At 33.6% G+C, this 24949-nt stretch overlaps 4 protein-coding genes across 6 annotated transcripts; 1 reads left to right on the forward strand and 3 right to left on the reverse strand.

Annotated features, from left to right (window-relative positions):
* Nucleotides 1–1431: 1431 nt before the first annotated feature.
* Nucleotides 1432–5014, reverse strand: LOC145571896 (protein SIEVE ELEMENT OCCLUSION B-like). The gene is made up of 7 exons (XM_081630923.1): nucleotides 4721–5014; nucleotides 4524–4628; nucleotides 3789–4237; nucleotides 3584–3693; nucleotides 3031–3173; nucleotides 2459–2941; nucleotides 1432–2295 (listed from the first exon to the last, which is right to left on the reverse strand). Exons 1-7 carry the CDS (start codon nucleotides 4904–4906, stop codon nucleotides 1678–1680), a joined length of 2094 nt encoding a protein of 697 aa, XP_081487049.1. The 5' UTR covers nucleotides 4907–5014; the 3' UTR covers nucleotides 1432–1677.
* A 5020-nt stretch (nucleotides 5015–10034) lies between these two features.
* On the forward strand, nucleotides 10035–13442 carry LOC145570264 (protein-L-isoaspartate O-methyltransferase-like). Of its 3 annotated transcripts, XR_014096420.1 has the most exons (5): nucleotides 10035–10267; nucleotides 11392–11668; nucleotides 12181–12345; nucleotides 12525–12911; nucleotides 13006–13442. XR_014096420.1 is itself a non-coding variant. In XM_081629300.1 (4 exons), exons 1-4 carry the CDS (start codon nucleotides 10070–10072, stop codon nucleotides 12770–12772), a joined length of 888 nt encoding a protein of 295 aa, XP_081485426.1. In that variant the 5' UTR covers nucleotides 10035–10069; the 3' UTR covers nucleotides 12773–12971. The 3 variants fall into 3 exon arrangements, 2 of the variants coding, with proteins under 2 accessions (XP_081485426.1, XP_081485427.1); XM_081629300.1 differs by lacking the exon at nucleotides 13006–13442 and having other exon boundaries at nucleotides 12525–12971; XM_081629301.1 differs by lacking the exons at nucleotides 10035–10267; nucleotides 13006–13442 and adding an exon at nucleotides 10417–10436 and having other exon boundaries at nucleotides 12525–12971.
* A 303-nt stretch (nucleotides 13443–13745) lies between these two features.
* LOC145570265 (28 kDa ribonucleoprotein, chloroplastic-like) lies at nucleotides 13746–16417 on the reverse strand. The gene is made up of 4 exons (XM_081629303.1): nucleotides 15864–16417; nucleotides 15468–15569; nucleotides 14124–14405; nucleotides 13746–14024 (listed from the first exon to the last, which is right to left on the reverse strand). Exons 1-4 carry the CDS (start codon nucleotides 16284–16286, stop codon nucleotides 13962–13964), a joined length of 870 nt encoding a protein of 289 aa, XP_081485429.1. The 5' UTR covers nucleotides 16287–16417; the 3' UTR covers nucleotides 13746–13961.
* Nucleotides 16418–17668: 1251 nt separating this feature from the next.
* Nucleotides 17669–22128, reverse strand: LOC145571897 (putative galactinol--sucrose galactosyltransferase 2). The gene is made up of 15 exons (XM_081630924.1): nucleotides 21954–22128; nucleotides 21635–21845; nucleotides 20979–21238; nucleotides 20788–20878; nucleotides 20633–20681; nucleotides 20450–20541; nucleotides 20130–20237; nucleotides 19923–20039; nucleotides 19420–19830; nucleotides 19193–19334; nucleotides 19012–19079; nucleotides 18749–18883; nucleotides 18450–18664; nucleotides 18243–18331; nucleotides 17669–18147 (listed from the first exon to the last, which is right to left on the reverse strand). The coding sequence occupies exons 2-15, from the start codon at nucleotides 21820–21822 to the stop codon at nucleotides 17866–17868; spliced, it is 2247 nt and encodes a 748-aa protein (XP_081487050.1). The 5' UTR covers nucleotides 21823–21845; nucleotides 21954–22128; the 3' UTR covers nucleotides 17669–17865.
* Nucleotides 22129–24949: the final 2821 nt, after the last annotated feature.

The raw sequence follows: 24949 nt of genomic DNA on the forward strand, positions 1-24949 counted from the left end.
ACTCTTGTCTGAAGCAGAGGGGACAATGGGGGGTTGAGGAATAGGGATTAAACTCCTATCTGAGGCAGAGGGGATAATGGGGGGTTCGGAAATAGGGATTATATGGGCTGCCGAGGTAGGTTGAGGGATGGTTGCAGCAATCAAAACAGATGCCAATACTAGCAAACTAACCACATTCTTCATCTCCATCTTCCACTTTAATTTCTCTCTTTAGTTTGCACTATATAGCTAGCTTGTTTTTTTCTTTATTACTTATCGATTCAATTTTGTAGGATGGAATGTTTGTGTGTGTTTGTTCGATGTAGTAGATCACCCTTTTATACTATTAGTCTACCCTATTTCCTAGATAACTATTGATTACATTTTTATTTATTACTAAATCAATCCATTCCAATTATTTCTTGATTTGTATTGATTCTGTTTAAAATTAAAATAATATGCATGGAGACACATATGATTCAGCGTCTACATACATACGTAATGCTCATATAATCATATTTGATTTGTTAGTTATTATTATTTTCAATTTATTAGTAAATTAATTTGTGAAGAAAATTGTTACAATGAATAAGTCTACATACATCTTATTACCTTGTAGTGAGTAATTAATTAAATAGTGAGATTACATGCCTAGCATGGGACCTAACAAGTAATTATGGGCTTTGTAGGCTTGTAGCACAATATCCTCACATTAATTAGTGTAAACAATATGGAATACCTATTTATTTATGTAAATAAAATCCCATGTTTAGGATATTTCATCCTTAATTTGCTCGGCTCTATTACCTGTTATATATTACGTTCATTTTTTATTTTTGAAGAAATATATATTACGTTCATTTAGTCATTAGCTTGTATTAAAAAAGATAAATTGTGTAAATAATTATCATTTTACATATTATATTGGAGAAAGTATGGTTATGAAAGACTTAGATCTCACGCGTAGAAATGGAAAAATTAACTAAGTAGTATAAGAAGGAACAAAATTTGATAGATGCATGGTTTAGCTTAGTGTTGGTGCAGGTTAAAAGTGACTCTAAAATTATTAAATAGATAGATGGATAATAAAAGGTAAAATAATTGTTTCAAAAAAATAAATAAATAAATAAAAGGTAAAATAATGACATAGTAGCCATTTAGGATACAAATAAGCATTATATACTTTGATACTCCATATTAATTTAAAAATACAAGGCAAATTAAATGTAAATCGAGGTAATTAAATGTTACGTGTAAATCGGATTATTAAATGTCATAACATGTAACCTAATTAAAAAGATTTCACGGGAAGTATGAGACTATATGATCGATAACTAGACCAAGGGGTGATCAGTCAGTTTGTAGTCTTAAATATATATATGCTTATGTCTTATGGTCAATAAAATGTGTGATCAAAATTTGTAGGGAATGTATGTAGTGAAAAACTTAATATATCAGAAAAAAGAACAGCTTTGTCACTAGAATTTAATAATCTTACATTCTTAATCTTAATACTGCATTACATGATCATACACTCTGTTGCAGACTATTACAAAGCTCTAAAACTCAGTAATTACTTGTAAACATAGCAGAATCTTGGCACTCATTAACCATAAAATTGTTATACACTGCATAAACTTATCATATAAAAAATCAAATGAACTGAATAATTTTCGGGTTATAGAAGATGTAAGTGTTTTAATCAGTGCAGCAGCGGTACATGAAGTACTTCTCCATAGGCCTTCCACACTCGGCGCACACCACCTTCTCAGGGATACCGCCTCCAACCCCAGGAAGTATAAGCCGGTTGCAGTGGTGTGGAGTATGAAGTTCCTGCAAATGCTCCTTTAAAGCAGGTAAAAAACCTATCCTTAATGCATTTTCCTGCCAATCTTCAAACTTGATGAGGCAATCTAGTATCATGTCTCCTTTGGATCTAGCCATATCAGTTAATCCGAACCACATAGTAGCCCACCCTTGGTCACTTCCATCGAAGCTAAGCACTGTCATCACTTCTTGCATAATCGAGTCACTCTCAACACCCTTTCCATGTTGCATTTTCGAGTAGAGCATACACTCGAGCCTAATCCAAAAGTACCACATTGAGTTCAAGTCAGGCAAATAATGGCTAAGTCTATCTTTGTCTATGACTTGAACGATTTTCCTCACTCGCTCCTTTGCATTGCTTTTCCCGGCATATACTAGCTCTAGATTGATTCCTGCCGCGGCTGCTACTTCTTTGGCAATATGAGTAAACCGCTTTATCCAATCTATGTCTTCCCCTCCATACACACATACGTACCTTCCTTCATTAGCCTACAAAAAAAAAAAAAAAAGGCACACACATTTATTAAGCATAAAACTTGTTATGGTTATGTCAATGCAATATTCTCTGAAATATCATACAGAAGAAGTAAAAGAACAGAAAACTGTTTAAAAAAAACAGTGAAATTTGACAGCAATATGAAAGAGGATATACCCATTCGATGATTTGAGGTTGGATGTCATCTACAAAAAGCTCAAGCCTCCAAGACTCATCCCTCCAAAGAGCTTCTTCTTTCATAGTAGTAAAAGGGTAGGCAAAATTTCCCCAAATTAAAAACATGTGAAGAGCATTTTGGCATACAACTTTCCCTTGGGGGTCTAGCGCGACAAGGATCATTTTTTTGTCAAAATTCCATACCTCCCTAATATACCTTATAGCAGCAGGCTCCATAATTTTTGGGTGATGCAGAGTATACCATGACATCATGGACTCGAGCTGCTCGAATCTTTGCTGTAGTGCATCACTCCAAGGGATAGTCTTGTCAATTATCGGAATCCACACAATTTCATACTGGAGCTCAGGCTTTGACCTTGATTTACTGTAAATTTGGTCTAGAATCCTCAGCTCTTCTTCGGTGACATCAAAGTCTGAAATGAGTAACAGGACTGTTTTTCTCCTGAGGGCTTCAACATGAACCTGTTGCACTTGAGTCGTTAGGATTCGATTATTTTTAGGAGGAAAATGAACTAAAATGGATGGAAAAAGTATGTGGTGTAAGAGTTAACCCTTGAATTGGTATGCTTTTCATAAAGGGGCATAATATCATCCCTCAAGTATATCAAATGCCTTAGAATCCTGGTGTTGTCAAGCTGTGGTAAGTCGAGGATGCGTACAAGATTGTTGTATGCCTCAATGTGTTTCTTCTCATCTGCATTTCACATTAATTTAAAAGAATGCCTACGAAAACTCAACTCGATGAATTCAGTAATCCTACTAGATCAAACATTTGTCTAATATACTTAAAGAAACAGATTTTGTAAGGCAAATGCAGGGGAGTCCTGACATACCTTACAGTTTTCTGCATTATCACAAAAGGAAATTATTTACTATGTTTATCAATCGTCATTATACAACTATTATAAAGAAATTTTTCTACTCAATTCAATTAAACTAGATTTCACATACAATTATACTATATGCAAAGAAAGTTTGTTAAATTAGTAAAGCGAATAATGGATGAATGGTTCAAACATAGAGGAGCTATCAGTAAAAAAAAAAATACATTAATTATTAGTAATCGCAACAATAAATTTTGGAGGAAATACGAAGAAAATTGACCTATATGCTGATAGCAAAGTGCAAGTTGTTGCATAAGATGGTCATGAATGTTCCTCTCTTTATGAGCCAAGCTTGATAACTCCCATGCTTCCGTCGTTGATGAAACATACCTAGAAAACAATGAAAACAGTATGATACCATTAGAAAATACAGTATATATAAACTAATGATCAGATTAGATTGTTTTGATTAAGAGTAAACTCACTCGTAGCTCATGCCAATAAGACTAAAAATCTGCGTGGCACAGGCCACAACACTCCTGATAGTCCAGTAAGCAGCAGTTGGAATGTGTGTCATGGCAACAGATAAAGGCGGCTGCTCAGATGAGATGTACTGCTGAGGCAGCTGCCTGAACTCAACAATCCTCTTTGTTACATCCAACATCGCCCCAATGAGATTGTTCAAGGCTTCAAAGCGGGATTTCAGTGCATTAGAGTGCTCCATTACATCAGGTAGCTGCTTAAGGACAGCAACAGACTTGGCGAGAGGGTGACTAGAGAAGAGCTGAACCACCAACCCAAACTCTCCATAGGCTATTGCTAGTGCCGTTAGAGCTATGGCTACCTTTGCATCCCATGAATAGCTTGACAACAAGCCGAGAAGTGCCATTGTTGTCGCATGTGCATCTCCTCCTCCCGCGCATTTGCATGTTATCTGCCAGTATACAGAACATATGTTATGAAAACATGAAATTATATTTGAAGATAAGACCTTTTTTTTTTTTGGCTCATTTGAGATTTTATAAGTATAATTGCCAATCTATGTAATGAATTGTACATCTATTTTATCAGTCTTCTGGTTTAAAATTTGGTTTTCCTTAGATACTTTATTTTGGACACACAAGTACAACATTCAGTTAAAATGACTAGGTGTGGTCCTGATGGTCATGGCCGAAAGGGGCAACAAAATTATATAAAATCGCGATTAATTATTTTAGTACCTCACAGGAGACCTTCTGAATGACAAAAGCTAATGCTTCAAGCATCCCATTTTCATCAACAACAGCTGCACCAGTCTTATCATCCAAAGATTCAATATGTGCACCCTGCAAAATGAACAATAAAATGATCACAATTTAAAAACAGAACACACATACAAAAAAAAATTAAAAATGGACTGAAGAAATAATAAACATACAGGAATGCTAGGGGCAGCACGCTTAAAGACATCCTCAATGATTTCTAAGATCGGCCTGACATCTACATCGCGGCCATCAGGAGCATGTGTTCCCTGGATCTGCTTCAGCATTGTGCTGTCGTCGGATGCAGCAAACATCCGACGTTCATTCCTAGCCATCTGCCTATGTGATGGTGCAGCAGACATTTTTTTTTTTCTTAGCTACCTTTGTATAAAAACTTTGTGATTGTTACTAGAACAAGTAAGTGTAACTGTTCTACTAGCGCTCAGTAAACTGAACATTATATAGTGATAAAAATTTGTAATAATTTTTTTTTTTTTTTTTTTTTTTTTTGTTTAATTACATAATATGATAATGTGATATAAAGTTTTAAAAGATCTTTGAATCAGTTCCTTACTTGCATAGAACCTAAAGCCAAGTAATAAGATAAGGTTATGTAGCTTTGGTGGTCCCTTCAACGTCTTTACAGCATCCTTAGAAGTTTATTATCATCATTTATTTATAACATATTTGCTTAAAAACAGAGTTGATTACTTCTTAGTTTGTTTTCGAGTAATTTTTTACTCCATTTTTTTTTTAATACGAAGTAATTTAATTGCGATTTTAATGTAAGTTACGATAAGCTTTGATCGTCATCAACGTGACATAATGCCCAAAAAAGGAAGCATTTGTACCTTTGATATCAAGTTATAGCATCCTTTCCTTCTTAAGGTTGGTATTTCAAAATTCACATTGATAAAGATGAGTCTAGTGGTAAGATTTGATGATCTTGTAAAAAAGTTAATTTGGTGCTAAATGAAATAATAATTAATAACAAGTGTACTACATGTTACTCGATTCTTCATTTTACTTCAATTAATAAAGTAATTTGGTGCTAAATGGCTTAATAACAATCGTTATAGGACTAAGGATCTCAACCATCAAATTAATCTTTTAGTGTAACAGTACTTGTATGATTTAGTAATACAAACTAAGTCTTATCTTCAAATTGTATGTAGGTGGATTTATATTTAATTTAAGACTTTATTCATCATAGGTTTAACATCCAATATGTTTCCAAGAAATGGTTCTAAAATGTTGTTAATGAGCTTTAGCATGTCTAATGTGAACATTTTTACAATTTCACATTTCTTAGCTTTACTTATTAGGGACATGTGGTTGAAAGTCATATTTTAAAAAGTTAAATTGCTTTGGCCCTTTAAATTACAGTACTTTAACTTACGATAAATTGTGATCATCATCAATATGACATAATGGATAATGCCAAAAAAAAAAAAAAGAAAGTATTTTTACCTTGAATTCCAAGTAATAATATTATCCTTTGCTTCACTAGGTCGGTAATTTACATGATTGGCCAAAATTAACGATAAAGATGAGTCCTAGCGGTACAATCTAATGATCTCTTAAATATTGATTTGGTACTAAATTTTAATAACAAAGTAGACTATTCCATACATGTCAATTATTTTTGCAAAGTACTCGTATGTAGTGTATTTCAATTCTTCATTTTACGTCATACACAAGTGATAAAATATAAATCGATCCTAAAATTCAACCGTCAACATAATAATTTAAGATGGCAACAGATTATAGAATCATGCACTCTTTTTATATTAAAATAGACGTATTTACATTTTTTACATCTAATTTGTGCTAATTTCATATTGTCCAATTGATCCTTTGACAAAATGCTTATAATATCTTAAGACACTTTTTTTTTTTTTTTTTTAGTGTTTAGAGAGCCACAAGGGTGGGGTGAGAATCGATCCCAAGATCTCTTAAAACCGAGAGGAAAACTCTAACCACTTAAGCTACCTCTCACTCTCAAGACACTTTTATATCTAATTTGCGCTAATGTCATATTCAAATATGCAGGTACTTATATCTATGTTGCATATAGCAAGATCGAGCATATTTTGTGTGTTACAGTGTTAGAAATATGCAAGTATCTTCTTATAAAAAAGTGTTTATAGTGCCATGCATGGCCCAATACACGTAAGCCTATGAATTACTTTATTCATTCAATATTCTATACTATGACTTGTTTAGAGTTGGCAAGAACATGGAAAAAACGAGGTAAAGTTAAAAATGACGAGAATAATGATCCTGGAAATTAAAACAAAAGGTGAAGCAAATTCTCCTCAGAAATCTATATGCTGGAACATTGGAAACAACTTTCCTTTTAATTATGGGCCTTGCACTTCAAGTCTTGAATCTTTAAAGATAGAGAAGACTAGAAGAGATAGACTTCAAAAATTTTACTTGGAGGAAAATTACTACTTTTCTTACTACAATCAATATCAATACAAAATAAAAGGACAAATCAAAAACACATTAAACACTAGTAATTACTAGTAATTAGTAAAAGGCTAGAGTGAATTGAGTTACTTCCTTCAATTTTTTTTTTTTATATATTTTTAACTACATAATGTTTTTTTTTTTTTTTTTTTGGGAAAAAAAATACATAATGTTGACTTTAGCACTATTTACATACTAACACCCTTTAACCAACAAGTTCAATTTTTAAATATTAGGGAAACATAAATTCATGTTGGGGTCTTGTTGAAACCGTTTCAATATATAATTTTAATATATAAAAAATTTAATAATTTTATTATATGACAATTGATAAAGATATATATAAATGTTCAAAAGTGAAGGATTTAATTGGTTTAAACTTTTGTCTTGGTTTCATAGATGCGATCGATTCTCATTATCCGCCTCTGACTCTCTATACACCAAAAAAATTATAAAAATGTTCAATATTATGCAATAGAAAACATAATGTTATACTTATTTTTTTAAAATATATATATATATATATATATACAAAGTGTAAAGAATTTAAATATCTATATTACTTATATCAAGAATTTAATTTGATATTTGTTTGTTTCGTACATAATTAGCTCATATCAGACTAGACCAAATCAAATCTTATCGTTTATAATTTTTTTTACTTATAAATGAACTATTACATAATAATTATCTTTAAACTCTTAATAAAAAAGTGTATAAAATTTTCATATGTGGAAATTGCATATTAATACGAATTTGATGATTGAAATCTCATTTGATAATTTTTATCCTAAATTAGTATGTAAATAGATTCAAGATTGATCAAATCTAGGAATTAGATGAGACTAGATCAAATCAAATCGGATTATAAAGATTCAATTCTGTGTCAAAAAAAAATAAAAATAAAGATTCAATTCAAATCAAATTAAATTAAATAGGTGAACTAGACAAAACATAAGCTAGTTCATTTACCGTCTTCGATCTCTTCATTATTTTGTGCAAAATTATATGTAAGAAGGGATATAGAAACTAATGAGCAAGTTATATACTCCATTTATATATAGTTATGGGTGAACACAACTACACAAGCTTAAATTTTACAATTATGTTTTATTATCTATACTATTAGGGTTGAGTAATACTAATAAACTATGATCAATTTCATGCAAATAAAATTAGAATTATATTTTGGTCTTATAAAAACATTTCCTCAATAATTGTTGTTGACAAAATATAATTTTTATGCAAAGTCTTAAAATTATATAGATGTTGTGGTCTTGTGGAGACTTGGGATCAAATTGACTTACCATATACCATATAGATGATATAGTATCGTTACTACTTGAATTGTAAAGTTTTTGGATGGAGTAATATGTGGTTCTATAAATGATGCTCTTCAATAATATATTAATAGTTTCATCTTTTTTCTTCCTTGGAAATCCTTTAGCTAATAATCAACTAAGTTTTGTCTGAAGTATATGAGAATAATATGATTGCATTTCATGTGGTTCATTATATTAAAAGTTAAAGCAACTAAAGTAAAAAAAAAAAAAAAAAAAAAAAAGAAATAAGATTCTGCCTATAACCTTAAAACACATTTTGTTAGTAATAGTATATCTATAAACCCTCGTACTAATAGTAATCATATAATAGTATGAGCACATTTATCTTATGTGAAAAAGTGGTACGTGAAAAAGCCTATAGGTTACTTACTTCACAATATATAAATGACAATGAGATTTCTTTTGCTCTTTTATAATTACCACAACAATTGATAGCATTTTGACCATTTATTGTGATATTTGGAATTTTGGATAAGAAAATCTATATGTGAAATCATATTATTCATTTTTTTATATGTAAAACGTATTTTTATTTTGTTGATTTTAATTTTAGATGTAAGAAGATATTAATAGATAAAAGTTAATTATTTTCCTAATCTTGCATGTCATAAAAAGTTTAAGTCTAAATCGAAGCCTCGACAAATCATTATTGACAACATAATTTTGGTAGGGGTTAAGCAAGCTAAATAGAAAACTTCAAACATTTTTACTTGGTCGTAATTGTTATCAAGCTCTTGAAATTGCAAATCAATGGCACTCGGAAATTAAACAATGAATACTTGAAAACTTAGCAAAGAAGTCTTTTGATCTCCCAATATCTAAAAAGTGGGGGTCGCAGATGGGTAATTCATTATTAAAGAAAAAAAAAAGTTAACTATTTCCAAATGTGGTCCTTTATAAATATTTTCTAACAAAATTCCTTTGAAAATTTATGCATCCACTCACTTTGCAATTTTCTCTGTGATCCAAAATGTCCCCCTCTTCCATCCTAGGGATGACCATTCATAGATTTAGGGTCTATTCTCATTGACTGAACTCAGCTAAACTGAATTGAATTGAAATGAATATTTTATAAGAGAAGGAAATTAGGAGCTGAACTTAACTGAACTAAACTAAACTAAACTGAACTGAGCTGAACTGAACTGAACTGAACTAAACTGAACTGATTTTCAACGAATGAGAACAGGCCCTTAGATCACATTTAGGTCGTTTTTGGGTTCTACTATAACATAATATTATGATTATTAAAAAAAATAATATGGATTAAAACACGTTGAGTTTGAGTTGTTCGGGTAAGGTTCAAATTGTGTTCAGACTTCTTGATAACTTCAGGTTGGATCAGATCATATATTGCCGACCCCTACACCACACATGTGTCTAGCCACTCTAGCCCAAAAGTATGAGATTGATTCACATGTTTAACATAGCATAAACAGGCCATCTTTTAACCCTTACATAGATTTTGGTTGCAAATATGAATTTGGGCTTTTTTTTTTTTTTTTTTTTTTTTAAGACAAATTTTGGCTACTTATTCAATCAATTATCTTTACCCAACCCAAAACAATACAATTTTTTGCAACTGGATAATCCAAAATTCTAGAATAAATTAAAAAATCAAAAAAAAAAAAAAAAAACAAACGAAACTCCCAGAAAATTCTTTTTTTTTTTAGATAAAAAAAAATAAGAAGAGTTGAGAAAAGAAAAGAGATGCCAGTACTTGTTCCATCTTCTATCCTGGCGTATGGTTACCGCTATCGTGCGCCATATTACAAGCAATTTCTTCCTTTCTCCTCTCCCACGTTTCAACTCCACTCTTCTCTCCTTCTTCCACGTGTCACCTTCTCTCTCTTCAATTCTTGCTCTCCTCTTCCCATCACGGGCAACTCTCTTCTTTATCGCATGGAGGTTCTCTTTCTCTCTCTTTCATTTTTTAATATTTTTTATTTTTATTTTTTTGGTTTATTTTATTTTTAAAATTTGGTATTTACAAAATTATTTTTAATTTTTGAGTAAATTGTGACAGAGAAAGGTGTTTGGTTTGGTCCTACTTGTTTTGATTTCCAGCGTCTTAATGGTAATATGGGTTTTTTGTATTTTGAGTCAAAACCCCACAAAATTTTGGGGTTTCATATGATTTTATTTGATGATGAATGTATCAAATTATGTAATACCATTTATGTTTTATTAATAAGATGAATGGGTTTATGGGTTTAGGTTGATTTTACTAAAGGTGTTGAATTTGTATCAATACCATGAAGATGATGATCTTTTGACTCTTGATTATTGATATATCTGTTTAAGTGTTGAATTTTGGCTAATTTGTGAAAATTGACATGCTCTTGGCCCCAAATGAAGTGCCCAAATGCTGCTTCCTATGTTGGAGTGTCGATGGTCTGACATGGGTATTTGAACTGAAATGAAGAATTTTAGTGAGTCATAGTTGACATTGTTTTATTTGATTTGAGTTTCGTCTACATCACTACCTTTGCAAAAAAAAAAAAAAGTACTTGGACTTTGTAATTCAGTGTTGTATTTATATACTGGGTATGTTTCATATTATTTGCAACGATTTGACATAAATTAGAAAGGAAAAATGTCTGATCGTTGCAAATATGTGGCTTATGATGCTGTATTGAATCTTTGAATTGAATTAGGATGATGTAGGTAAATTAATTTGATACTAGTCAGTACTCAGTAATCAAAAATTTGGAGGCTGGTATAGTGAAATGTTCATTGTACAGTGACCTGTTAATTTTAAAGTGCTGTCATTGTTGTTTTGGAATCCTTTGTTTGGGGATATGAGTTCTTACTATCAGCATAAAATCAGATGAGTTTGTGGCTGAATTGAGTATATTGTGTTGAATTTCGTAAACAAACACTTGAACAACCTGCAAAGACATATTTTGGTCTGATGGCTTGGAAGGTTTTATTGTACTCGTTGCCAGTTGATTGCTTGCACTCTGACTGATATCCTTTGTGTGTTTCACTTGAGTAAAGCATTTATTTATTTTCGTGTGATTTATCTGCAGAAATACTTTTCTGGGTCTGGTGGTGACATGAATCGAAACAAAGGTATGGTGGATCAGTTACGGCGTTGTGGAGTTTTTAGATCTGAGAAGGTAGCTGAAGTTATGGAAACTATTGATAGAGGTTTGTTTGTTCCTGATGGAACTCCGGCTTATGCGGATAGCCCCATGCCGATAGGCCATAATGCAACAATATCTGCTCCTCATATGCATGCAATGTGCCTTGAACTGTTAAAGGATAACCTGCAGCCTGGGATGCATGCTTTAGATGTTGGTTCAGGTGATTTTCTTCTTCATATGCTTGCCTATGCAGTCTCATTTTGCTCTTGCTGTATCGACGTATTTTTTTCAAGGTCATTAACTATAAACAAGCATGATCAAGCCTGGTTTACTGTAAAATCTAATTGAGTAGAATTGTTGAGGATGAGAGATTGAGGGTTAAGTTTGAGATGAAATAAAAATAAGCAATTGATTTTGGTTGATGACTGATAGTTTAGCCCTGTTTTCTACACTGTGCAGAGTAGAAAACAGGGCTAAACTAACAGTCATCAACCAAAATGCACGAGGATATGGATTTGAAGTATATGGCATTGGATCGTAATGGAGGAGAAAGATTTTGGTTGATGACTACACGGAATAACCAAATTTGGTTTGAGTGATTGAATTGATTCAATCATTCAATAGTTTCAATGCTTCGTCATCATTTAAACACTCTTCAAATTGGCTGCTAGTTTAGCCCTGTTTTCTATTCTAGTGAGTGTCATTGCTGATATATTATTGCTATGCTTGCAGGCACAGGATACTTGACTGCATGTTTTGCAATGATGGTTGGATCAGAAGGTCGTGCGGTTGGCATTGAGCACATACCTGAACTGGTCAATTGGTCTATTGAAAATATCAAAAAAAGTAAAGCTGCTCCTTTGCTGGAAGGAGGATCCTTGTCTGTTCATGTTGGTGGTAAAGATCACAAAACACTTGCACGTTACTCTACAATATCTTTTCTTTTTTGCCCTATAATATTTTCTGAATGTATTGATGAACATTATGGTGCCAGCAACAGGTTTTACAATAGGTTGTTTATAATGCTGTAATTTCATTTCTTCTAACACAATGATCATATGGCAACGTGATGATAGATGGAAGGCTAGGATATCCTGAGGCTGCGCCTTATGATGCGATCCATGTTGGGGCTGCAGCTCCAGAAATTCCGCAGGCTTTGGTTGAGCAGCTGAAGCCTGGTGGCAGATTGGTGATTCCTGTGGGGACCTACTTCCAGGATTTGAAGGTGATTGACAAAAAAGAGGATGGCTCTCTCAGTGTCAAAACTGAAACTTCCGTGAGATATGTTCCACTGACTAGTCGAGAGGAGCAGTTGCGGGGTTAAATGAGCTCCCTTCAGCTTATCTATGCTCTATATTGATCATCTTACTTTTTTTTTTTTCTTTTTATCTGCCAAGACGTTATGTATTGAGTTATGTTAGTATGTACTTCCCCCGTTGTATATAATTGACAGAATGGTTGGGGTAAGTATATCAACTCTTGATTGGGGAAAATAATGTTTCATCACTTGATTTACCTCAGAATGACCCCCTTTCGGCCTTTCCCATCTAATTACAGATTAACTGCATATATTCATCAAATTCGAATGGCAATCTAGTGGTGCATAATAGAGCGTATGGTACAGGAGATGAAGGTACGGGTGGGTCGTTGTCTGGAGTAATGGAGCTCATCTACTTGCAAGTCATGACAACACCATGTTGTGATTGAGCATCACTAAAGACTTGGTTCCATGAGTTATAATATCTAATACTGGTTACTTTGCCAACTGTATTTTGTATACATATAATATGAGCAGATGAATCTTCATACATGTAAAGATTTGCTCAGTTTTGTGGCATGAATTTGAATGATTGGACGAGCATGAAACCGCAGATGACTCTGATTCTGTATGCTCCTATACAGGCCAAATCTATGGTAATTCTACCATTGATTATCTCAGCATGTAAGTGAATATGCCCAGAGTTCATCAATGGAAAAGGGGTTCTTCATTACAATTTGTTTTATTGGTTTTACTCGAAACACAAAAATCTATGCCATATACAAAGACTTGACAAGATGAAGGCTTCATTGTCTCAAGATTTGGAGACAGTTGAAAACCACTAGGACGCTGCTTTAAGGTAGTTAAGATGACAGGACCGAGGGGAGCAAAGGGTGTAATGTGCAGGTTGGAATAGTTTATTGATCCTAAGGGTGTTGAACCTGACTTTAAGTCTTTTAAACAATAGATACTGCATAAAAAAAACAATTGCTGCTCCTTATACAGTACAAAATTCAAACAGCAGTTACAAAACCTTGAATGAATTTAACAAACTTTACGTATATTAAAATATGAAATGGGTTTGTATTGCCATAATTGCAGCCATTGCATAAACTAACTAAAATCACAACATTCTTTGGAACCGCCGCTGTCAAAATATGAGCTATAAATAGTCTCAATCAAAAGGTTGGGGGCAAAAAAAAAAAAGACAAAGAACTAATACTATCAACCAGTTGAGTTGGGCTTGTGGAGCAGATCAAAAACTACGCCTTGGTCTTTCTTCAGCAACATTTACCCTGATTGCCCTTCCATCCAAGGTCTGTGACAATAAAGAGCATTTAGAGATCAGTAACACACCATAGCAAAAGCACATAAACAACAGATACTAAACCTCCTTAGAATGGCATGTTAGAGTTACCTGTCCATCAAGGGCAGTAATGGCATCATTCACCTCTGATTCAGAGGCCATTGTGACAAAGCCAAATCCCCGTGAACGGCCAGTCTCCCTGTCAGAAACTACTCTGGCACTAAGAACTTTTCCATGTTCACTAAAAAGTTGCTCCAGGCGTGAACTGTCTACATCCCATGGAAGGTTTCCAACATAAATTCTGCAAGAAGGTTCAAACTCTCTAGGAGGCCTTTCAGGGCGTGATCCCCTTGGGGCAGCCTTGTTTACTGTTAATAGCCTTCCATTCACATCCTGTTCAAAATACAAGAGATGCAACACAACTTATGAATTCATTTCAATAGCCTCTAATGAATCACAAATGAACATAAACAAAAACAAACAGCCCACAAGTCTGAAGTCTGCTCTGCCCCAAGATGGTTACCAGATCAAGCCTTTATTGCTTCCCACAAATTGGGCAAGCTTTAAAAAGTGATGCTAAATTAGAACTTACACAAGTTCAGCAACAAAATCGCATAAAAAATGTCCAACAGTGCAACTGTAGGTCAGCAATCTAGGAGAAACTTGTTCATCTATATGTTATCAGACATCATAAACAGATTCACTCTTTTCCATATTTGAACTCACAACAGTGTTCTTGGGTATCAGTTGACCTCCCTCCCCTCAACCCCACAAAAAGGGAAAAAAAAAGAAAGAAAGAAATACCACTAGATAAAAAATATGTGGAAGAAAACCAGCCAAAGCAGCAAGAAACACATGCAAAGGACATCTTTTCCTTTCTATTCATTAATTCTAAAGTCACTATGCCCTCCACATCCAAACATGTTATCCAATTCTCATTCATAAGCTAGAATTGCTTCCTCATTTTAAACTATTGCAGCATCATTTACATGAATAGCAACATCCCATAGAAGGTTACCTGCATTTGCAGACTACAACTATCTAAGTTTTTCTCCTTCATCTCAAAACTGTCATATACATTGATAAATCGCAAAATCATAGTATTAAATTGATCATAAAATGCAGAATTAGCAGGAATTTTTAAACAGTCATGCTTATGACTCCAAAGTTCGCACATAGAAACATTATCTAAATACACTTCATTAGCCATAACATATACTCATCACTCAACAGCATAATTGAGCTATATCAACTAAAATCACTTCTTTGTTAACAATAACATCAATAATTGAACACCATTTCCACAAATAACATGGAAAAACTTTTTATCACTACATATGACACCAAATTTTGCACACATATATATGAACTACAACAAAACCCAAATTCACAACAAACAAAACAAACAAATTCAATAGCATTAAGCAGCAAACTAAAATAAGAAAGTAAACTTACATATCCATTCAACAATTCCACAGCTTTCTCAGCTTCTTCAACTGTACTCATTGTCACAAATCCAAACCCTCTACTCCTATCAGTCTCCCTGTTGTAAATTACCTACAAAAATACAACATCAAAGAAAAAACCCAGAAATTATTCCAAATTATCAAAAACTCATCAAAATTAACAAAATTACAACCAAGAATAAACCAAAGCATCACCAAAAGTCCAAAACCCATCAAAATTTACAAACTTTAAACCCCAAAAACATTCATAAAATTCCCAATTGTATCAGCAAAATCCATTCAAATTAACAAACTTTAAACACAAACAATTAATCGAAATCCCCAATTTTCAACAAAACCCATCAAAATTCACAAAATTAAAAACCCAAAAAAGAAATGAAATTACCTCAGCAATCTCAACAACACCAGCACCATCAAAAAGCTGAGCCAATTTCTCACTATCAACATCATAAGGCAAATTACCGACAAACAATTTAGCCTCTTCAGGAGGTTCAGGGAACCCTTCACCACCTTCAACAGCACCTTCATCTTCACCTGCAAATTCAGCAACTTGAGGTTCAGAACCCCAACTCGCAACCTCTTCTTCTCCTTCAAGAACAGCATTGGTGGACCCTTCTTGCTCCCAATCAGAGGTCTGCGCAACATAAGCAACAACAGGAGGTCTTTGAGAGAGTGAAAGACTTAGCTTGGTGGGTTTTAATGGGGTTGAGAAATACAGAGATTTAGGGTTGAAAATTGAGGGAGTATAGAAGCAAGTTGGGGACATTGAGAGGGTTTTGAGTAATGGGTTTGCTGTTGAAGTCGCCATTTTTTTAGGGGAGAGATTGAATTGGGAGGCGAAGAAGAAGGGAAGGGAAGAGGAGAAGAGAGGGTTTAAGGAGAAAAGGGGTGAGTGAGGATAAGAGGATTGATGGATTGATAGAGTGAGGCTTTTTGTGGGAGTAGAAATGAAGATACAACCAAGAACAAGTGAGTCACACTTACTCACCCCCACTTGACTCAATTGGAGAAATAATCTTAAATTTTGGTGTAAAATCTTCAAATCTAAGGGTTGTTGTCAATTTGGTTCTATGGATATGGGGTTGTTGTTGATGTTTGGATGGTTTAGATGGAGTTTGAGTCTTGAGATATTGTTAAGTTGATACATGCTAACTCTGCTTGAGTAAATAATGAATGAATTTATATGAAATCTCGTGTTAATATCTAACTTAATTTTTCATAGACAGAGTAAATTAGTTATGTAGTTTATACGAAGTACGATGTGAATGAGTAGTTTATATACTTTGATTTTTGTACAAAATTTTAGAAGGTTTTTTTTATTGTGATAAGGTATGATATGTCAAAAATTGATTCCGGTGACCCTATATCTTGCATTGTTCTAAATTTATCTGTCTAAGGTAACAACTCAATTCTTCAAAGTGGGAATATGCAAATTATGGATCTAAATTTTGACATGTTTGGGCATCTAGTCGTATATTCTGTAACACAAGAACTTTTCTTTTGTTAGTGTAAGTTGTAATACTTATGGTCATGTTTAGACCTGACAAAGTTGATTCGTATCCGATTACTTGAAGTGTGTTCCAATTTTGGACTCAAAACAACAATTCAAACTATCCTAGAAACATTAAATGAGTTGGCCTGAAACATGAACTAGCTCGAAGTGGAGTATATGTTTCCAATAAACTATGAATTTTTGTAGTTGTATAAGATAATAGGTTCCAAAATAGTTACAAAGTCTTATTATGAGTTGAAGAGTCACTTAAGCCTTTAACTCCACTTTTTTCTACTCCCTTTGTCCATGTTTTGTTTGTGTTTTTTTTTTTCAAATAAAAGTCCTTAGCTTAAATGATTTTTTTGTTAAGCTTAAACACCATATTAAAGAATTTAGGAGGTGGAGTGAGGGAAAAAGTGAAATAATCCCCTTCACATGGCAGATAAACGATTATTTGAAATCAGTCAATTTGATATTAGGGAATACTAAGTATATTAGCTATATATGCTCCTAACTATCTACTGGATTTTTCCTCTAAAAAATAGGGACATTTTTCTGAGTAGGTATGTTAGGAGTAACTACTACTCCGAAGGATTTTCACAGCACATTTGACTACATCAATTTCTCCCCTAAACTATCATATAAATTAATCAAAAATAAAAGAACAATAAGTCAATAAATGCAATTTTTGAGACTGATGAAATCATAATCAGTCATTCAGTCATTATAAATCGTCAGCATATAATGTTAATCATATGTTATTTAAACAAACAAATTCCACAGCATAGGAATAATTTCCCCTTTAACCAATATAGAGATTAGAGAATATGAGAATATCAAGTAATCAACCAAAGAATCCTAGAACAAATCAGTTCCTGGACAAAAACATCTCATGTTAATACACAAATTCGATGTCTTTAAGTAGGCATCCCCCTTCAAGTGTCATGGTCAGTAATCCATCTTCTGGACTGTATGTAAAATCTTCCGTCTTCTTGTCAACAGTACAATGCTTTGGTTTTGTGCTTGAATAAGCTCCAAAGCGGCCACAACCCCGCACTTTGATCTTCACAATGCATCCATCTGGCCCTGTAGCCGAACTCAAAGCATCCACAGCTCCACCAGAGTTGTACATGTCAAGCAATCCGACAGGAGCAAAATGAACAGCTTCATCAAATACCTGAACACAAACCAAAGTAAAAATTAGCCACACTTAGATACAAGAAATGAAAATAAGGATACTAAAAGTAAGAACCGGGTGTGTTGATTACTAACCTTAATAGGACAGATTGTATATAATTCACATGTAAGAACGCCTAATGACATTTCCACTTTTCCATTATTTGTAATTTTGGTGATGGTTCCTGTAATGTATCAGGTAATTCAAAGAATTATTAGTTGCTGAGCAACTAATGAAACATATCAGGGAGGTTTATTAAGCTAGGCTAGGCTGGACTGCTAGAGTTTACAGCACAAGTTTACCAGAATTGAAAGCATAAACTGCACAATCTCCTTGCCAATTATCACCAGCAACCTCTCCAAGGAATTCGACATCATTGGGACTGATTTGGCCTGAAATAACTTCTGGTATTGGAGTATCAAGAGTATTATCTTTCAATGGCCAACTCCCTGCTCCTTGGCAGTTAAAAACTCCGATAATGCCAGATAATTTGTTCAGGTTCCAGATCTTCATTAAACTATCAAGAAGTAATGCAGAGTAACTATAATAAACTATAAGTTATTCATGCAATTTGGACTAGTTTATTGAGACAAAGTTTTACCTTTTTCCATCCATAACAGGATCTTTGAATAAGCAGTCTCGAGTAGGCCGACCAGCATACCTGGCTCTTAGGATTGAACCATCAGGTAACACAAGCTTCTTAAGAATTTTAAAATCATGAATTCCAGGCTTATCACTGCAGTTCAGCAACAACTTCATCAACTAAATATCATTGTACAGAAGTTTAGAAATTGAAATTCATATGAAAGAAGGAAAATTCAACAACTGAACTAAATGAAGAAACTGCTACGAGTAGTGTTTAACCTGACATATACTGCACAGCCACCCACTGCTCGGGAGGCAGCATGAAATTCAGCAGTGTCATGTTTGCTCTATAATGTTAACAACAGCACCATCAACAATAAAAGATTAGATTTTTCGGCTAAGCAGATTATGTACATAACTACTTGAAAGAAAAATTAGCATAAGTTAGAAGATTACTTACATGGAACATGTCCCAATCAGGAACCACTATTTCTCCTAGAAGGAGACTGTTAAAAGACACAGAGGCAATATGCAGTGTCTGAAGTGTAGGCTCCCGAGGCATAAAATCCTCTGATGCTCTAGCAACTGCGCTCTTCTTTGAGCTGTCAAGCAAATATTCGATCAGAAGTTACTTCAAACAGATCAAAGATACCTAAACTTTCTTCTTAACAAGCTAAACCTGCATACCTGAATATAGAGTCTGAATTGTGACTCATGCAAGAAATGAGGTTATTGTTCTTAAAGTTCCTTGCAACAGATTCTTCGAGTGCCTTTTGGTGAAGACCAGTAAAATGAACTCGGCCACCATAACCAGAACCAACTGTTTCAACCACATTCTGAATATCCACTTTGACACCATCCACATCAATGCTGGCAAGATAACTATGATAATCGTTGTAGAAATCACTAATTTTCTCTGGATCAATAACCCCAAGTCCATATTTCTCAATGCTGTCCATTGCAACATCTCGAAGATTCCCTACATTACCCGGTGATTGAACAGGATATACAATCTTAGGATTGTATTTCTTCAGCGATTCAGATGATGGCAGGAGCCCTCCCCAGTATCCAACAAGAGCATGCCACATATAAACATATCTATATTATCCAATTACACCTGCCTTAGTCTTGTTGTATCTCACAATCTAAAAGACAAATGTAATCACAAAAACACATGCAAAGAGCTTTACTTCAATCCATATGTCTCTTTGATGAATTTGATAAACTCGGGTAGGGTGGTGTAGTCATCTGAACTAAGCCTTTGGAATTTCTCATTTTCCTTAATGTCCCTTAATCGTATAGCAAATCTATCAAATACCAAAACAGAAAATTGTTAATGTTTCTTAAGGAAGCAAAATTGTCTTGCAGATAAACTCTTTACTAGAAAGACAACTTACTGTGTCCCTTCAATACGCTCTTCACCTTCTTTTCGGAATTCATCATAAGTGTCTTGCCATCCATCATCAATAATCAAGAACTTTGGAACACAACCTCCTACTGAAAAACTGAAGTGCACAAAAAATATCAAGTCGAGTTAGACAAAATGCACAATGCAGCAGTCGACACCAAGGAGGATAAACTGATACAGAATGAGCAACAACCTGTTAATAAACTGCTGTAAATATGCCTCAAATGTAGATAGTTCTAACTAGTAGCAAAGGCCTATTGTAACAGACACAAAACAACAAATTTCTTCAGGCAATTGTGACTTGAATACCTTTCAAGACCCGCTCTGATTCCTTCTGGATTGACGTCTTGATAGAAAGCATCCCAGGTGCACCATCCAAACCAGTCTAAATGAGCAGGCATCTGCGAGTAACCAAACACTACACCAATCAGAAAAACAAGTCCGTTTTGTTTAAGTGCTGATACAGATTACAGAATCGGCCTACTGCTTTACCTTCTTATTTTCTATGTGACTGAATGTCCCTTTATGTTCAGCCAGTATCCTACATTGAGACAGAGAACACACTTAATATCCTCTTCCACCAAAGTCGAAAAAAATGCCTGACTAATTCTATGCTAAGATATGTAATGTGCTAAAACCAAGCATACTTTATCGAATTCTTCATTAGCTCATAAGGGTTATCCCCCGAATTTATAAACACTGATTCTGACACATTGTTAGTCTGAACATCAGGATCTCCTGCATCAATAGGCAGAACCACGAAAAAACAATCAGAACAAACACACTACCAACATACAAAGACTTGAATCACTGTATGAGTTTAAACCCACTAACTAACCACTTTCAACACAAAATTCGAGCTCATTTGTTGAAGTTCCCTGCAAGCTCGCTCGAAAAGCTCCCTCCAAAACAGGCAACACCAAAATGTAGAAAGTACTGTCAGTATTCGTCTCAGTTTCCTTATCTAAGAGGTCAGATTCTTCTTTAGCTTCCAATAGCAACATTTGTGTTTCAACTGGTACTTCACTTCCAGAATGTCCAACTCTTGGTATCATCCACCATATTTTAAATCTAAAAAGTGATAGAAATGTGTATTTCCTGCAACACCCATTCATAAATTCATTGCATTACTATACTTAATCCTCTATTACCCCTTTGATCGGTACAACAGAATTAAGGTTGCATACAGCTGAACCTCTCGATTCATTAAATACTCGCAAACAAACATACATTTGATTATATTACCTTCGTTACATATTATTTGCAACGATGGGATATTTTTCCTCTCTACTTTATGACAAATCGTTGCAAATAATATGTAACCAAGGTAGTAATTTTATTTATATAGTCATATTGAAAGAATTGGACATTTTGGAGTATCAAAAATTAACCCCCCCAAACCCAATGGAAAAAAAAAAAGCAATCAACGTGACAATTAATTCCGAATAGAAAAATAAAAGGAACAAATTAAAGAAATGAAAGAAGTGAACTAACTCAAGGACGCCGAGGGAAAAGACATGACGGGAACTAGACGTAGGAGAAGTAGCCCCAACAAAAGCAGACCCAAACGGCGCCGGAGAAACGACAACATTTTCCGGCACTCGGGTGAAAACAGCTTTACCGTTGACCAACAGACAACCATCTTGGATTATGGGGGATGAAGGAATGCTAGTGATCATCATTTTCCTTGAAATTTTCTCTCCAACTGCAACGTGTAATATATCATTCAGCTTTTTGAATTAAATATATAAACTCAATCCAATCAGAAAATTAAAAAATATTTTTTCTATAAAAAGAAAGTTTGATTGAGTACCTTTGCAGGAAATGAAATTATGACATGAGACAGAACAAAATGATCGAAAGTTCGAGAGGTTTAGTGGGATGTTAAACGGCCAACTACAAGTAGAATATTGGTTAGTCTTCCTGCTGAGCTGTTTATGACATGGATAATAAAAATAATTGGCAAGTTTAAGACCTTCTCGAAGTAGCATTTGAATGTTTGTTGTTGTGCAAGATTTGTGATTCATGTGTTTGTATATAGGGAGGTTGGTGGGCTTGGTTTTAGCATTATTGAACAAAAGTTGCATTGGGTATGGGTCTGGCTATGTAAGCCCACATCCCATGTGTACGTGCCTTATGTCCAAGTGTCCAACTGGGTCATATTTGTAACGAGCCAAATTTCTAGTTTTTTTTAGTGGAGTCCATACATACATACATACCTATATGGTCACTGGTCACATACTATGTCATGTCATGCCATGCCATGCCAACAAGATTTATAATACGACTAATAGTTAAAGATAAACATGCAAATAAACAAGTCTCGCTCATGCCAACTTTTAAAATTACTACTTGTACTGTATTGATGCATTGGCCATGGCAATATCTCATGTCATTTTGAGATTGTGATGGGCTCCCATCCAACTTTATAGTAAAATATTTAACAATGCTTTTTCTTTCATTATGATCTGATATAGTATCTTTATTTTTGAAAGTTTAAGGACATGTTCTCATTAACTGAACTGAACTGAACTTATTAGAACTGAACTGAATTTAATATTTTATAAGAGAGGGAAGTTAGGAGCTGAATTGAACTGAAAATAATCGTATGAGAACAGACCCTAACTCACTTACTATTCATATGGTCAAAATTAAATAAGTTTGACCATATTCTATGATTTATACAATAGATATAACTTTACATGTGAGATCTTATTAAATTTATTCTCTTATTATAAATTTTCCAAATGTCAACTTTTTAAAATTTGCAAAGATGACATAATCTTATAAAGTTCAAAGATGTAACGCATGACACATGACACATATTACTGACATGATATGTTTGTAGTGCTTAAAAGAAGCAACACATGGCACATATTATGTATTAAGAACTCCTTTATCATCAAGAGCCTTAAAATCCTTCCCATGAAATCCTCTCCAAATTTATCAATTGCAATTTCAAAGATAGATATTTAATTTTTTAAAATAAAACTTCTCGCCGTCCAATAATCAATACTATTTTGTTTAGTTCAACTATTCTAAAGACAGAAAGGCATTAATTCGCATTTCTATCGCTAATTGTAGTTTACTTAACACTTAAATAAATAAATAAAAACACTTTAAAAAGGGTTTTATACTGTTTTGATTAAGTCTTTACATTCCAATATCTAAACTCTCAACAAATTCTTCAAATAAAAATATATAAAAACACTTTAAAAAGGGTTTTATACTGTTTTGACTAAATCTTTACATTCCAATATCTAAACTCTCAACAAATTCTTCAAATAAAAATATATATATAATAATAAATAACTCTCAACAAATTACTACATTTAAAAAAAAATAAAAAATAAAAAATAAAAAAAAATCTACAACAAATTCTACCCTAACTAACTCCGAATTTTTAAACTTATCTATCTACACCATATAATCATCCTAATCTCTTTCAGTAAACATTTTTGCCTCTTAACAATTATACACCACAATCCATCAAAAAATTTCACATTTAATTCCTATGTAACGAACATTGTACAAAACAATGCCACCCTTCAAGGATTTATTTTTGTGTCGCTTGTCAACCTCTAGCATTCGATGGTTCGATGAGCTAAAAATTCAAGTCCTTTTCGCCGAAAACTTCACTAATGATCCTAAGCAAAGTGATGATTTAGTCAATACGAAGCCATTAGAGCCACCGCGATTTTATGTTAAATCCATGGTCCGTGGCCAAAAGTTGCGCATGAGCCAACAAACGACTAAAATACAACTCACTAGGAATGAAGAAGGGACGTCTTGCGTTAGTTGGAATTACCCTATGACGTTCAAGATTTGTATTCAAAGTCTATTTCAAAGTGCTACACTCGAGTTTCGTGTGATCCAAGTTAAGGAGAATAGGTCGGACCAAGAAATTGGAGTTGCTAGCGTGTTTCTTAAGGAATTATATAATAAGGCACCTCATACTCAATTACGCCTACCAATTAAGCTGAGGTTCGGAGAATTGAACAAGGGTTTTCTTTGCGTTTCCAAGGTGATAAATTCATGAAATACGAAGTATTTACAATTTTTAATTTGAGTCGATGAAAGAATTTACGTCGTTTTTTTAGTTGTTTATCTAGTGCTTGTTTGGTTGATGACTAAATCAAAAAATGAAAAAAAATTAAGGAAGTTGAAAGATAAGTTTTTTTAAGAAATTTGCTTTAGTTCAATCAAACAAGCACACATTCAAGTGTTAATATTGCAATAGTAACAAATACTTTATTTTTAAAAAATTTATAAATCCAATTTATGGTTTATGGTTTGTGGTTTGGGTCATTTTTTGAGATGTCGTACTTGTAAATTCATTTGTTTAGGGGTAACATCTATGTTTATTCAATTGTAATTTTCATTAGCGTAGAAAAGTCAAATAATGTAGTTATATCGATTTTGAGTATCACTCCCAAAAGATTGACCAAATTAGGTATCATTCGTGTTAAAAGTAGTAGTATAAACTACAAAGTAGGAGTGTTGGTAGTTGGTAGTGGGCTGATAGCCTTATCTTATGTGGTTTGTTAGCACATATGCGCAGGTTTGGGTCATGTTGGTGGTTCTTGAAATACGTTCATGTAGTTATAAGTATACATTGTAAATTGATTATGAAAGTAAGAGAGTTGCATTATCTATATCTATAATGACCTATTCATCGATAATAAATGTCAATTCATAATTGAGTTATAATTTGAAATATTAAACTTAAGAACGACATGTACCATCATACTATCAATACCTCTTAATTCTTATTGTGCTTAGTAAAATAATACGAAGTATATTTTTGAA

Source organism: Chenopodium album, chromosome 12, assembly GCF_948465745.1.
Source record: "Chenopodium album chromosome 12, dcCheAlbu1.1, whole genome shotgun sequence".
NCBI classification, from domain to species: Eukaryota; Viridiplantae; Streptophyta; class Magnoliopsida; order Caryophyllales; family Amaranthaceae; genus Chenopodium; species Chenopodium album.

What these genes read in the sequence shown, in the direction of transcription:
- LOC145571897 (XM_081630924.1), bottom strand. Translation starts at nt 21,822, where the DNA reads ATGATGATCACTAGCATTCCTTCATCCCCCATAATCCAAGATGGTTGT. An exon ending in AAAGAGACATATGGATTGAA is followed by an intron (nt 19,831 to 19,922) that starts GTAAAGCTCTTT and finishes TGGATAATATAG; the next exon opens with ATATGTTTATATGTGGCATG. An exon ending in CTGATTGGGACATGTTCCAT is followed by an intron (nt 19,080 to 19,192) that starts GTAAGTAATCTT and finishes TTAACATTATAG; the next exon opens with AGCAAACATGACACTGCTGA.
- LOC145570265 (XM_081629303.1), bottom strand. Translation starts at nt 16,286, where the DNA reads ATGGCGACTTCAACAGCAAACCCATTACTCAAAACCCTCTCAATGTCC. An exon ending in GTGTTGTTGAGATTGCTGAG is followed by an intron (nt 15,570 to 15,863) that starts GTAATTTCATTT and finishes GTATTTTTGTAG; the next exon opens with GTAATTTACAACAGGGAGAC. An exon ending in TGGAATTGTTGAATGGATAT is followed by an intron (nt 14,406 to 15,467) that starts GTAAGTTTACTT and finishes TATTTTGAACAG; the next exon opens with GATGTGAATGGAAGGCTATT.
- LOC145570264 (XM_081629300.1), top strand. Translation starts at nt 10,070, where the DNA reads ATGCCAGTACTTGTTCCATCTTCTATCCTGGCGTATGGTTACCGCTAT. An exon ending in TGCTTTAGATGTTGGTTCAG is followed by an intron (nt 11,669 to 12,180) that starts GTGATTTTCTTC and finishes CTATGCTTGCAG; the next exon opens with GCACAGGATACTTGACTGCA. An exon ending in CTTGTCTGTTCATGTTGGTG is followed by an intron (nt 12,346 to 12,524) that starts GTAAAGATCACA and finishes ACGTGATGATAG; the next exon opens with ATGGAAGGCTAGGATATCCT.
- LOC145571896 (XM_081630923.1), bottom strand. Translation starts at nt 4,906, where the DNA reads ATGTCTGCTGCACCATCACATAGGCAGATGGCTAGGAATGAACGTCGG. An exon ending in GTGCTGCCCCTAGCATTCCT is followed by an intron (nt 4,629 to 4,720) that starts GTATGTTTATTA and finishes TTCATTTTGCAG; the next exon opens with GGTGCACATATTGAATCTTT. An exon ending in AAAAGCATACCAATTCAAGG is followed by an intron (nt 2,942 to 3,030) that starts GTTAACTCTTAC and finishes CAAGTGCAACAG; the next exon opens with GTTCATGTTGAAGCCCTCAG.